A 14,927-nucleotide genomic window follows, 5' to 3' on the forward strand; every position below is an offset into this window, starting at 1 on the left:
ACAGTCCTAATAAAGATTTGGGGTTTTAGTGAAAGGAAAGGAGGGGATCATATATCAGCTTTTTTAATTAGTTCTCATCAGCACCTCCAGTTTGTTCATGTGTGTTCCAAATATTTGCATATTGTGTTTCCTCTCATTTACATAAAAAACTCTCATAAAAAACTTTTGGACCTCATTGAAACTTCTTTTTGTAATTGTGCATTTGGAAAACTGAATTTGAAGTTTTTGGCACCCTTGCTTGGATCACAGTGTGTAGTTAAGATGCCATCACTTGAGATCTTTTTTACAATGATGTTTCTATTGGGGCTTAATATACTGTGGGCTCAGATGGATGCAATTGTGGCCTTGAGGTGTTGGTCTAAGGAATACTAAAGAATGGGTTTGTACTCAGATATTCTTGGATTGATATTCTGAGACTTAGATCTTGTCTTGTCTGGAATTTAAATACTGTTCCTTGAGCCTTAAAGCATTTCAGGATCTTAAAATGAGTCCTTTATATTACCTCTTTAATTTGTGGTTTGTTTTGTTGTTTGTTTTTTGGTTTTTTTTTTTCAAACTCTTGTAGCCATTGGAATCCAGGCAGTGACTTCCAAACCATTTTACTGCCTCAAATGTACAAAGTGCCTGTTTGTTCCTCAGTTTAATTCCCAAATTAATTGCAGTTAGAAAGTTATTATATCTGCATCTCCATTTTTCTTAGAATGTGTAAAGGCCAGAAAAAAAAAGATCCCTAGAGAGTATGACTTTGAAATGTGGACAACTTTATTAGATTTGAAAGGGCAAGTTTTTGTCACAATGAGATTGATTTTTATGGGTTTTGTAATATTTTTTTGTGTGTGTGTGTTCTGGGGGGTTTTGGTTTTGTGGTTTTGTTTGTTTTTTTATGTTGTTTTTGTTTGGTTTGAGTTTTTTTGCTTGTGGGGGTTTTTTTGTGTTCTGTTTGGGTTTTGGTTTTTTCTTCATTTTGTTGCTTTCTGAAATGGTATCTTTGGTTTTAGGCTTGAAATTTCAATTTATTCCTACATGGGCAAAAGAGACATAAACTCCCCCATGGTGGGCAGCCATATGGGGTTTTCTTTTACTTACCAATCTTTGACCCATACCTCCCGAGTTCAGTGAGTAGAAATGGCAAGGTAACTTAGCTACCTTTGGCTACACGCTTAGCTGAGGGTGAATCTGCTCACCATGTGAATCATGAAGTGAACCTGGAGGGGAGAGAGTTCCAAAAATCTAGACAAAATGCTTTCAAATTATTCCTTTACAAAGAGAACCTTTCTTCTACCCTCCTGAGTATATATTAGTTGGTTATAAATCCTAGTTTTGTTATTCACCTAATTATTCACACAGCAGTGCATGATGAATTCACAGGTACAGTTACCGTTCCACTGTACTGGCAAGCAGTCTTTTCTGTGAAACAGAAATAATTTTTTGTCTAAAGCTCCAAGTTCTATAATCAGTTATATAGTAAAAGATTCGGGAAAGTGGCAAAACATATACAAGTGCTTAGAAGTTTAACTAATTAGCGTTTAAGTTGTCTGCCTGCATAAGTCATTATTGTCTTTTAGTATCTGGTGGTATGTTTATTTTTTTCTTTTCTTCCAGATCATTACTAAATACATTTATGAACTACTGCAGAATGAATGCCACTTGAAGAAAGTAACTCTTCCAGTAAGTATAATTTGTTTTTCCAAGAGTATTGTTTTTTCGAGTCTGTACCCAGCATAGCCTGTGATTCCATATTCAGATAAAGACAGGGTGTGCCAGGGTTCTGTACAGTGTCTTGTATTGGGACAGTGGCTTAGCACTTTGCATGTGTATGCATCTGGAGATGGGGTTCCACCTCATTTCTCATGTGTTTGATTTCTCCAACTGAGCCTTCCTTACCTTAACAGCATTTTCAAAATGTGGTGCTTTCAATAGGAGCACCATAAACTTTCTGAGAAGTATTTATGGATATTTTGAGATGCCTGTGTCTGGATGTAGAGAATCAGAAATGTTTTTGCAGACAGTGGACTACACTCACATTGAGTATCAGTAAACTGATAGTATTTTAAAAAATGCTTTTTCAGTAATTTGTAATGTGTATGTAAAATAAAGTGCTTATGTTTCTTAGTGAAAATATTTGGTCAACTCTTAGAAAAGATGAAGTGCTCTCCCCCACATACCACACTGTTTAATAAATACGTGTGATGTGATGTGACATGATGATATTCAGGTATTTTTGTTCTGGAGAGTGCAGGGGACACTGCAATATGATAGCACTGTGTAGATTTTCCATCATTATGAAGGATTCCTTTGCTCTTTGAAATCCTTTGAATTGCTGTCATGCTCAGGTGAACCATCATATTCATCAAGGAAAACCTGTTTAGGCTGCGGAAGGAAGAGGTCTTTTGCCTTAGCAGTTCTGTAACATTTCACTATTCCCGTTTCCATTCCCTGAGTGCTGCTTAGAGAATGTTTTGGTGACCTGCCCAAACTACCTGCAGTTTCCTGGAAGGAGCTGAGCTGCAATGTTCGCTGCGAAGTCGCAGGGCAATACTCACCCCTGGTACTTGCATCAGTGCCCTGAGAACCAGGACTGACAAAGCATTTCCACATGTCAGATTGTCCTGTGAAGGCAGACATAGGATGAGGTTCATCATGACAGTCTGCCTGATGTATTGCTGGTTATGATCTCCAGCTTTTTGGCTAATTTTCTTGGTCCAAGAAGTACTTCTGGAAAGATAATGTATCAAAAGACTTCTCAAGCTATGTCACACTTTGTGAAGAGATGAAGCTGTCTTTGTTTTATAAACATCAAAATGCCCAGATTTTAAGACTATAGGACTTTCCTTGATTCCTAAAAAAGAATATGAAGAATGTGCATATATGTAGTGCAGTGCTAAGGCTGAAGAAACCTGGAATAAGTATTACAGCACCTCCATCACCTGTGTCACACCTGTGGTGATTCATCTTCCTGGCTCTAAGGTTTGGGTTTCTTGGCTTGGAAGAGGAATGGCCCTGGCTAGTTCCCATTTTTTGATTAATCTATTTGCTTGTATTTAGAAATTGTGTAGTGAGCACGGATACAGTTCAGTAGTACATTTAAGCTATTCTCAAGTGTATTACTTCCAGCTTCTGTGAAATGTCATAATTTAATTGCATTTTAAAGCAAAGTGAGAAAGCACAAAATATGCAGGTGTCTAATTGTGAGCATTGTGGAATAATTCACATGAGAAGAACACCATTCCTGAAGAACACCATGTAGCCAGCCCTCAGCACAGTCAAAAATAGGTTATGAAGTCATATACAAAAGTGAAGAATTGAAAAAATATATCTAGAAGCCCAAAAATTAATGAAATCTAGGTTTGAAATCACCACTGAAACACTTCCAAATAAGGACACAAAACCCTCAAGTTTAAACTAGTAAAGGAGACTAATAAAAGTAATAAAACAGCTTTTAGGATGAGAATAGAAGAGGGTTTAAATGTTGGCAAGTTACATATGAAATCACAGAAAGTTCTCAAAAAAAATTTGAGCTGCTTGTTAGTCATGAAGGCTAATAAGAAAAGAGAGCTGATAAGGCCAGTAGATGAACTGCAGCTAAAATTGACATTGAGGTCAAATAAGAAAAACTAACATTATTATTTTCAATACTGCTTGTTCAATTTCCAGACACTTAACTTTTTATTTTCTAAACAGGATATAATTCTGAGCAACTGGCTGAAATTTGTTATATCTATAGAGGAGACCTTAGGACTAGTTAGTTGTTGTACAATAAACAAATTCCAGGATGAGATTGTTTTTAAACCTAGGGTTCTGTAATAAGTCAAACATGAAGCCGCAGAACAACCAATTTGTATTTCACTTGCTGCTGAAATATAATAATAACAACAACAGTAATAATAATAATGATGATGATAATAATAATATAAAAAACACTGGGGAAGATGAGTACAAGTTTCTTTAAAACAAAAATTCCAGAATTCATTGCAGGAGTCAGACATCACAGAAAGAAGAAAAATCTTGCCAGTGAAAGAGTACAGGTATTTCCAGTGGTCTGTGAATAAACCTAAATTGCTTTTAAAAAGCACAGGAGAAAGGAATCCCCTTCAGAGTTAATTGGTTAAAAAGGGAGAAAGGTGTTCATATTTTACAGGTGAAATAAACTGTTACCAGTGAAGTGCTATTAAGGCCTGACATAGTGGTAAGCCAAAGGAAAATATGAATTAATACAAGCTAAAAAACTTTAATTTTTTTTTCCCTGAAATTATTTAGGAGAGTTAAACATGAAGCTGATTATGATTAGTTGGGAAATTATTAATTGATACTTAATAAGGGATGATTAAATGACAGGAGATTAAATTCTGGCAAATATGAAATTACGGGGAAGATAACTCACTCTGTAAACACAACAGTCACCTCTAAATGAGCTATTAGAACTCAGGAAAGAGCTTGGAGTGATTGTGAGTAGTTCTCTGAGAACATCAGTGAGTGCTCAATGGCCGTTGAAAACCCTCAAAGCACATAGGATGTTAGGAATTATGAGGTATGGAGAACAAAACAGAAAAACATCGTCATTCCACTCATTATGTGGGCCCTCATGTTAAACACTGCATGAAGTCTGGACACCATATCAAAAAGGATATGAAGAATTAAAAAGAAATACAGAGGAGGGTTGCAAGGATGATCACAGGCATGAAATGCTTTTCAGACAAAGAAAGATTAAACAAAGATTCTTCAGCTTGGAAAATAGATGACTGAGGAAGGAATATGACAAATCTATAAAATCATGAAAGGTGAAGAGAAGATGAATAGGGAATGGGATTTTGCTTTTTTCATAATAGAGAACCTAAGGGGCATCAAGTTTAAATTATCAGGCAGGAGATCTCTACTGAAAAAGACAGTATTATTTCATATATGTCCCAATTATATTGTTGAACTCATTGCCACAGAATACTATCAAGGAGAGAGGTATAAATGCAGTCAAAAAAACCATTTGACGATATTAAGGTGGGATAGGTGCCTTGAACTATTGTACATGCTTGCCTAGTTATATAAACTGGCTTGCAAGGTTCCAAAGTTGCTGGCTGTCAAGGCAAGGCAAGCCTCACTCTATAACCACTCTGTTTTGTTACTGTTCCTCTACTCAATCTGCCAGTTGTAAGCAGCAGGAACCTGGACCTTGGTCTGACTGAGATGGCTCATATATGTATATATGTGTCTGTGTGTATATATATATGTATATGTGTGTGTATGTATATATATATATACATACATATATATGTGTGATGTGTGTGTATATATATGTGTGTGCATATATATATATGTATATGCAACCTTTTATTGTGAATATTTTAGAGATGAATACAAATATTTTTTTTCTTTAACCACATCGCATGTAATCACAAAGTTGGTGAATTGGCTTACCTTTTCCTGTCAGCTGATAATGAAGATTTTTGAATATCTGAAATGTGTTTTGAGACTGTGTTCAGTGGAACGTGCTTTTTTCAGCATGATTTTAGTAGGGAATGGAGGTGCTGTGCTTCAGAGGTTTAGCATAAGGACATTTTATGTTCTCTCATCTTCCTTAACTTCAACATTGTGTTTAAAAGTCCACCTTGCTTTCTTAGCTGGCAGCTTCAGTTTTGGATACAAAAATTAATTATTTTTTTTCAGATATGAAAGTAAGACCAATTAGCAGATCAGGAGAGCTTGCCTATTATTGTATTATGCTGGCATCTTGGACTGAACAATTCTGAACATTTTTTCCTACACAGGGAGGCAGAGATCTATGTTGCATTAGTGTTACTATAAAGCATTGCACTTCTAATTATGTTCAACATGTGCTACTGGACTCGAAAATTTTAGTGAGCAGTCTCATATTTAGGGAGAGGCCATTCAGTTACTACTTTTAAAGTTTAATTTTGGGCTTCATTGGAAGTCATGTTAGGAATAAAAAAAAAAAAAAGACTGTAATTTTTCTAGCTAGGAGAAGTATTTCTGTAGTTTCGGTGGAATAATCAGTTGTTGATCTTTGCTCTTCTTTAGCTGTTAAGGACCAATAGAATGTGCTTCTGAATTAACTGCATCTTTAACAGCTTCTGGAGAAGCCTGAGATGCAAGTTTAAATAATTTGTAACATGTTGTAGTGGTTTTAAGCCCAGCTAGAAATTAAGTGCCTTGCAGCTACTTGGTAAACCCTCCTTTTACCTCCCCCAACACCAACTGAAGCGGGAGGAGAATCAAAGTTAAACTTATTAGCTGAGATAAAAACAGTTTAATAACCTAAAGTGAAGTAAAACACAGTGATAATGGTAATTTACAATAATAATAAGACAAAAACAAATGATGTGCAATGCCAGATGCCAGACCCCCAGTTCCCAAACCCATGCTTCAGGGTAGCTCCCCCAGTTATAAAGTTTATATCCTGGGCATGATGCTCTGGGGTGTGAATATTGCTTTGCCAGTTCAGAGCACCTGTCCAACATGCTTCCCCCAAGTTTGTTTTGTATGTGTTTCCACTGGCAGAGCACGAGGCAAGGAGAGGGAAGTCCTTGGATAAACACAGCTTAGCAAAAAACCAAAATATCAGTATGTTATCAATACCATTCTTGTTCTGAAGCCAAAACACAGCACTGTATCAGCTACTGAGAAGAAACTAAATCTGTCCTTGCTGAAACCAGGAGACATGTTTAATTGACAATGGCACTGAAAGGCTTCACTTTGCAGATATCACTGCTTTCCTCTTTCACTTCAATAGGGGAAAGTTCATCCAATAATTATTTTTCTTTGAGAAACAGTAGTCTGTTATCTCCAATGCATGTTCCTTTTGTTAGTTTTGTTACCTAAGTGAAGTTAATACCTTTTTGTAAAATTTCCACAAATTTTAGGTTTGTTAAATTAGTTGTGGTAGTAGTCAAATGTTTATTAGCTGCCTGTAATACTGATCAGCAGTTCTCAGTTTTACATTTTTGATTGAAAAATTTTAAATCAGGATTCTCAATACTGTGGAGACTTAAACTAAAGTGAGTTGGAGGTTATATCGAAACAGAGAAGATGACTCCATCTTGGGAAGCAAATGAGCAGATTTTTCTTTCTGCCAGCTGCTTACAATTCTCACAATATTTTTTGAGTCTTTTCAGTTTGAATTCTGCTCATTGCTGTGTTCTTTCCTTCAGTTACAGTTTGTATCTACCTTGTAGGCTCAAAGCTCATAATTTTTGTTGTGTTTCTTAACTGAAATAAGAAAAGTACTTAGAGAAATAATGAGAAAAATACTAGTGGATTTTTTTCCCTTGTCAACGTTCAATCTTACAAAACTCCAATATATAAAATAAAAGACTCCTGGAGCCTTGTCAGGTCTTGTACATCTTGGGTTAGTAATGGATAATTGTTGATGTGGTAGCGTGGATGACAATAAGATTAGATTTCAAATGTTGCTTGATTTTACTCTGTATATTGGTAACATAACACTAACTAGTGTGCAGCTGAAATACTTTATAGACTGATACTACTGTATTAGGTGAAGACTCATTTGAGGCAGAAAACATATGGAAAAATATGAAAACATTAAGAATCTCATTATATATGTAGAAATCTCACCATAGCTGCCTACATCCATGAACTTTAAGAAATTATTGTGAATTGGGAAAAAGATCCAAAAAGATCCAAAAAAAAGAAAATGGAACAGTAGTTTTAAACAGTAAGTTATCAGTGTAATTTAGATAGATTTGGCATGCCTAGTTACAGATTACGGGAAGATTGTTCTCACCTGTAAATAACATTGTTGAATCAAATTGTTAAATTAATGTAAAAACATTTTCCTGGATTTATTCAGTTTAGATTTAAGTGATGAGAAATCAGTGTCCTTGAGTTGGTCCAGAAGAACAAGTGGCTAATAAATGCAAATTATTTTATGTGTTCTCAGTGTGTCTGGCATTAAATGTATTCTCTATTGATCTGTCAATAAAGTAAGGTTGTGTTGAGTATAGGAGTGACCTTTACATGCATTCTTTAGTGAAAGCTGGATCTAATGAATTACTACTGCTTGAAGGTAAATTAGCTGGACAAAAAGTCTCTAAATGTGTTTAATTTTGGGAAAAGAATCAAAAGTCACCTTTTTATGATCTTGGTAGGTATTTTTAGTTGTTTAAAATTAGCTTATTTGCAGAAATGTGAACTAGCTGTATCTTGTAGTGCATATGATTAAGTGCTACTATTTCCTATATGCTATACAATATTTTAGTTTATAACTGTTAAAACCTAAGCTATACATTAGTCTGAAATGCAAATTCACGACGTTCTTTTCCTAATTTTAATGTTGTAAATATTCAGTTCATGGGTAGAAGTCAGTTACACCTTGCTAAGTACTATCTGAGATTGAGTGTTGGCTGACTTTTTACCTAATGTTTCACCTTTTAGTGTGTCAATACTGCTATTTCAGAAGCAGCACCATGATCTGGAGCCCCAGTCTGCTCAATAGAACATATTCTTTGCTGTTTTTTCTATTTTTTGCACAAACTGTGAGAGAAAGAGAGTACATCTCTATGCAAACTCTGAGGCACATGAGATGTTACTTTATTTTGGAGCAAGGGAATAAGGTCTTCAGTGCTAGGGCAAATATTGAATAGAGACATGATCATTCTTTAATTTACGAATTTGTTACGTTCAAGTAGCATAATTTACTTAATTGTAAAAAAAAAAAAAAAGCTTTGTAGGACTTGCATTTTTAAGTGTCTGAAAATGCATGTAGAATTCATTTTTCCTATTATAAGGGTAGTTAAGAATACATACCCTAATTTGAGAAAAAACTAACACATCCAGATAGCCAATTCCTTCATTCTCAGCATGGGGATCATAACCTGATCTCTTTTTCTTCCCTGTGGCAGAGAATATTCCTAGCAGCTGGACAGTTGGGTTGTGGTAGTGGAGGCATGTGGAGCACAGTAGGAGTGCCTGTTTATTTCCTTTCTATATATTCACATGGTAGAAAAAGAAAAACAAGTAGACATGAGGATTTGTTCTGCCCTCATGGTATTTTCATCAGGACAGTTCTTTTGTCTTGAGACAGGCTTTCTAAAGTGTAAAAATTTTAGTTTGTACTGAAAAAAAAGTGCTTTACTTTCTTAAAGACAAAATGTGCTATTAGTTTGTAATTTGCTCAATGTCTAAAAAAGCTAATTGTTGGTCTCTTCCTACAACAAAGTAACTAAGCATTGACCCTGGTACAGAAGGACTCTTAATGAAGCTATTGTTTAGAATCAAATTGAATTTCTATATTTTATCACACCTATCCTATTAAACAGACAAATTTGCAGTACTGGTTCCTATGTAGCTTATCGAGTATTTATGTTGAGGTGGCTGGTTTGGAACTGTTCAGGATTTTTTTGTCGTATTATGTAAGAATTTATTGTTGCTCCAGGCATGTCAGAGGTGAGAATTACTTTCTCCTTTCCCTCTTGACACCTCCAATTGCTCATTTATGGACTTTCTTACTTTCCTGTAAATTTTTGTAAATGGCTGATGTTTCAAAGCTTAAGCACACCTTTTAACCCCTTTCTTAATTGTAAGGGTGCCTTGGATTGCTGTTCTAAAATGTGGTATGTTTATATGTTTCAAAGTTACATTGCATATTTTGCTTTGTTTTTATTTAGTCCTGGGTACACTTGCATTGCAATGGTTGTTAAAATGGTGAATGTTTTTATATAAATTTGGTAGATAACTTTATAACTACAGGTTTTCTTTCAATGAATTTTATTGATGCATTAAAATGTGTTTTGTCTGTAATTGCAGGTTGATGCAGTTGAGTCTGAACCAAAGAGCTTTATCTTTATGAGTGAAGATGCATTAGTAAATCCTGACAAACTGTTGGTCCTAATTCATGGTAATGGTGTTGTCAGAGCTGGTCAGTGGGCTAGGAGACTCATAATTAATGAAGATCTGGACAGTGGGACCCAGATACCATACATAAAGAGAGCAATTGAGGTAAGTGAAAGTTCAAGGCAGGGTTGTGTGTGCCTATGTGTTGTGTGAGCTGTGAACCTGTGGTATTTTAATTTTTTAATCAGTATTCTATATGTTAGTGTGATCATTTTATTTGTGATGGGAATACTTCTTTATGTTTAATTGGAACTTTTATTCTAGTGGAACTAAGTTCCTGTCTTGCAGTAAAATAACATTTAGTTGCATGTCACATTATTGTGTTGGGATTGCCATGTGGTTTAATATGGCAGATACTGTGCCTTTGGCAGGTGATGTGATGCAGCAGATGACACTACAGAAATTTGTTACAATTTGGGTTGTTTTCTTCTGTATTTCATTAAGTTTGTGCATATTATTTATTGTTCAATGACTGCTGTAATCTAATGGTAACATGAGCTTTCATGATAACAAGCAACGTTTATTACTAGGCTTGTATTGAATTTATTAGAGGCACAGTCATTTACAGATTTACACTAAATACTGATTCATTCTGGTTTACTTTTCAGTATTTGACAATAGAAGACATTCATATTTTGTTTACACTGTTTTGTTGTGTCTATTTGAGAGACAGTGGACAGTTTGCATTATGGTTTTGTCATTGGAGCATTGTAGGTGTAATTCATCATGTGCACCCTGCTATCTAGAGGAAACTTTCTGTAGCAAATGTTAGAAGACCTTAAATAAAGACTCATTGTTTCTATTATATTTGCCAAGTTAAGCTAATGTTCTACTCTAAATATCAGTGTGGTTACTGTTACATATTTTGCTAGATGATGAATTTTTGTGGTTGATGAATAATTTTTGCAGCTGTATTTAAAGTTTTCAGGATAAAAACCAGCGTTTCCTTTCAATTAAGCAAAGAAAAAAAAAGTAAAAACATTAGGCCATTAAGTTATTTTTGGTTTGTTTTATTCACTACCAAAGCACCAGACCACACTTCTTGAGAGAAAAAACATAGCCTGTGGAAGTGAGGCTCATCTTTTTCTAGCATAAAGGTTTTTATTCTTTTTAAATCAAGATTCACAGACAGAAAAAAAAGTGCCTCAGGATTACTGAGTGCAGTATCAGGTGTATGGTAGGTCCAGTATGGGACTTCTAGTGCTGGTTCCAAAACGTTTCCCAAGAGACCCAAAGAGCTGTAGCTGCTTCAGTTTTTGTACAGTTACATGCTGGCATTTTTGTTCTTTGCTAGGGATGCTGCTGTCTTGGGTAACATGACAGACTTATTTCAAACTGGGATATTAACCCTAATTTAACAGATAATTTTAAAGAGTTATTTCTAATAGAGAAGAGTTATACTTGGCTTTGCTCTTTTGTTACTTTTATTTATTTTGTGCTGTGATTTGTGCCAGTATGACAGAGATCAGACCTGTTTTCTCAAGTAGTTATACCTAAAACCAGTTTATTTATCTCTGCATTTTGAATGCTTCTTAAAATAACAAGACAGGAAAAGGTGCCAGTTGTTGGATGAGAAAGTATTTTTGCAAAAATATAATCATTATATAACATCGGTAAATCAAACTTTGTGTTCTTATCTTTGAGCTGTTGCTTAATATGTTTTTTTAATGTGTAGTTCTCTTTAGTTCAGTAATTCCAGCTACTTTAAAAGCCACTGTGCATCTTAAAAAGCTTTATTGTGCATCTTAAAATTCTGGTAACTTTACTACATGTTTAGACACGTATTATTTACAGTGACTTTTTTAATGCAAAATGAAGAGTGGGTTATATTCAGTTGTGTTAACTAAAATTCAGTTATGTCATTAAATGTGATGCTGTTTTTTTGCATACTGTAATCCCTGTACTGGGAATTGGTTGTGTATCTGGTTAAATAAGGCAGTATTTTGTGGAACTTGGACTTCATTGAAAGTATTTAGAATCATTTGGTTGTGACTAAAAAGAGAATGCATATAGGTACATGCTGATATCATGTCAGCTTCAGGTACAGATCATATAAATTACATTTCTAAATGCAGGAATTATGGAAGGCTGAGTGTAAGGACTTCATGTAAGAAAAATAATAGTAAAAATTGCATCCTTTTCTGCTTTTTTTGGTGTTCAGTGTTCTATTTGATTTAGTCACTTCTGTCAGTTAGGAAATGAAAATAGCTAGCCTTGATGATAGCCTGAATAAATAGCTTGAATGAAAATTGTGCTAATCCCTCATGCAATGTTATTTGAAGTAGGGAATTATTTTCCTGGATCTTTCTCTGTTTCTGGTAAGGAGAGGTCTCATTCTTGAATGAAACCAGCAGACCTTATCGAAGCATCAGTGCTGATGACAAGAGAACATGGATTTGAGAGCATGGATTTTTATTATTAATGGAATTACATGAATTTGAAGTGGATAATGACATGTAGGATTCGAAAATTCCCATGGTCTGTTGTGACTTTGCAACACATGCAGGCATTGTCAGTTTAAAATAGTTGCTGAAGTTCTAATTTAAAAAAATAAAAATTGAAAATTATAAAAGTAGTGCTTAAATGTCCTTTGTGCAGGAGCTAATTCAGAAATATCTGCTTTTTAAAAACAAAAAACCTACACAGGCAAAAGGACCACACTCTGAGTAGGCCAAAAACCAAAAGTTTACTGCTTTTCTCTGTGCTTCTCAGTTAATTTCTTGGGAAAACTGAAAACAGGGGTGCAGTGGCTGAGCAGGATGATACTGATACTTCTAAAGAGGAAGTTAAGGGAAGAGTAGAAACTATTTCTTCTGATGCAACACTTTTAAGGAAAAAAGAATTGAGAAACCCCACTTCTCAAGCATGTGTGGAACAAGGGAGCAATGCACAGGCTTAAAATTTTGTATTTTAAACTTGTAGAATTTTGGGGCTGCTGCACATTGTAAAGAAAAGATTCAAAGAGAAATATCCTGGTGAGAATTCAAGTAGCTAGAAATGCACGTTTTTCTTTTCATCTGTGCAATTCCTGTAGGTGATGCTGCTTCTTCCAGGTTTTATATCAAACCCTATTGTGTAGATTCAATCTTTTGTGTAAAGAGGTGTTGTGAATGGTTGACAAGGGTTTATGTGAAGATGTAACATTATTGTGTTAATCTGAAAATTCAAACTTGGTAGTGTAAAAGAGATGTTGAAATATGAACAAAGAGAACAAATAAGAAACTAGATGGAGAACAGATTGTCGGAAAAGAAGAAGGGAGAAAATTGTACACAATGTGAAAAACACATGTAAATACATTAAAGTGTGGTAGGACAAAACCTATTTTAGAAAAACAAGTATGAAAAAAATGCTAGTAAGGCTGTAAGAATGTAAAAAGCTAAATTAAAATAAATACTTTCTAAAAAGATAATTAAAAGAAACTAGCAATGCCCTGTATATACAATACAAAAATATTGCATAGATTTGTTGTTTTGATGAAATAGGAATTTTCTATTGAAACTTTCTCTAGTGGGAAACACTGATTTTTGTCAGAAGCAGTTATCTGCTGCATGAGAGAATGAAGTCCCTGCCCTGGGAATGAGTGACTATTCCATTTATGAAAATTCTATTCTGAAGATATGCCACTTTTTATTAAAAAGTAAATGTAAATTAAATAAATAAATAAATAAATATAGATTAAAAGAGAAATTTTAATCTGTCTCTTTTATATTTTGCCTGAATGGCTCTTCCAGGTTGGTGCAGTGAGGCTCTTCTCTGATCAGTTACTGTTTAGCCATGTGTTCAATAACTGAGGTAATTCCAGGAAAAAGTGGTAAAAGGCAGAGGCAAATTCTTCAACTTATGGATGAGGTCATATACTTGGGATGTCAGTAATTAAACATTTGTGGTCCTGGTTTCATGGTTGTTGAGGGGCTCCCTTTGTTGGAGAAGGAGAGGCTGAAGTTGTACTTAGAGAGGAGATTTGTCCTTTGGGTGAGCAGAAGCTCACCTTGCATTTGTTGGACATTGTGAGGAGTTTGGGAGCCCTGTCTTTGGTGCCTCTTATCTAGGGAATAAAGAGGATATCAGCTTACTGCACGGGTACAGGGCAACTGTTGGATGTTTTCTAAGCCTTTGGAAATTCAGTACATTTGTTACCTAAAATAGCTGTGGTCTCAGGGTTGCTAATAAAATTCAACCACAGCAACTGTCACTTCTTTATTAAAAAAAAAAAAAAAATAAAAACCATCAAAAAATTGTTGCCTTATTTCTAATTCTGATATTAAGAGATCTTAGATATTTGTATTATTATTTATAGGAGAATTGATACTTGACATATAGCTGGAAAATAGGTTTTTCAAAGAACCTGGACAAGTTTTTCAGAAGAATAGAGCAGCACTAAAAATCTGACTTTTCATGAACAAACAAAAAGTCAAAGCTTTGCATGAGATGGGTATTAGCTTGTGGAAATGTTTCTTTAATAACTGGTAAAACATGGTTTTCAGCTTCAGTTGTCTGTTGTGTTTATCTTACTCTTCTTTCTTATTTTTTTACAATCTCTGTTCTTTGTGGTCAAAATATTGGATTTATTCACTTATATTAATGTCATTCATTTGTACAAAATTGTCAGGTTGGCAATATTTACTAAGAATTGGTGAGGGTTATTACTTTTGTCAGCATGCAGTAATATGTCATTAGTTTTGTAAGGCAGTTGAATGGAGCAAAATCATTCAGTGTAACAGCAGTAAATTTTTCCACTATAAATTTTATGTGATGTAGTAGTCTTAATGGTTAGTAACTAGTAACACATACTATTTCATATTTTCTCTTTCCGTTTCATAAAAATGAGTCCGTTTCAATAGTGAATATTTATATATTGCTGCCCAGAAATTTTGTTATGTTTAAATTACACTAACAAAATTTCTTGCTAAAAAACTTTTAAATCTGACTTTTAAGTATAGAATATCTTGGTAGCTAAACATACTTTTTGGTTTGGTCTTATAGTTTATACAAGCTTAACATAGTATCAATAATATGGGCAAGTGACACTTTCTGGAAAAAAACAGGTGACATTTCACTGCAACTA

At 34.6% G+C, this 14,927-nt stretch overlaps 1 protein-coding gene across 5 annotated transcripts in view; it reads left to right on the top strand.

Moving 5' to 3' along the window:
- Positions 1-14,927, top strand: part of ARB2A (ARB2 cotranscriptional regulator A) — a 221,542-nt gene that overhangs the window by 48,708 nt on the left and 157,907 nt on the right. For all 5 annotated transcript variants that reach the window (XM_079331363.1, XM_079331364.1, XM_079331366.1 and 2 more), the window contains exons 5-6: positions 1,603-1,668; positions 9,775-9,966. In XM_079331363.1, coding sequence (XP_079187489.1) covers positions 1,603-1,668; positions 9,775-9,966 — 258 coding nt within the window. The remainder of the gene's footprint in view (positions 1-1,602; positions 1,669-9,774; positions 9,967-14,927) is intronic.

The sequence above is a fragment of the Erithacus rubecula genome (assembly GCF_903797595.1).
Source record: "Erithacus rubecula genome assembly, contig: SUPER_Z_unloc_3, whole genome shotgun sequence".
Lineage (NCBI taxonomy): Eukaryota > Metazoa > Chordata > Aves > Passeriformes > Muscicapidae > Erithacus > Erithacus rubecula.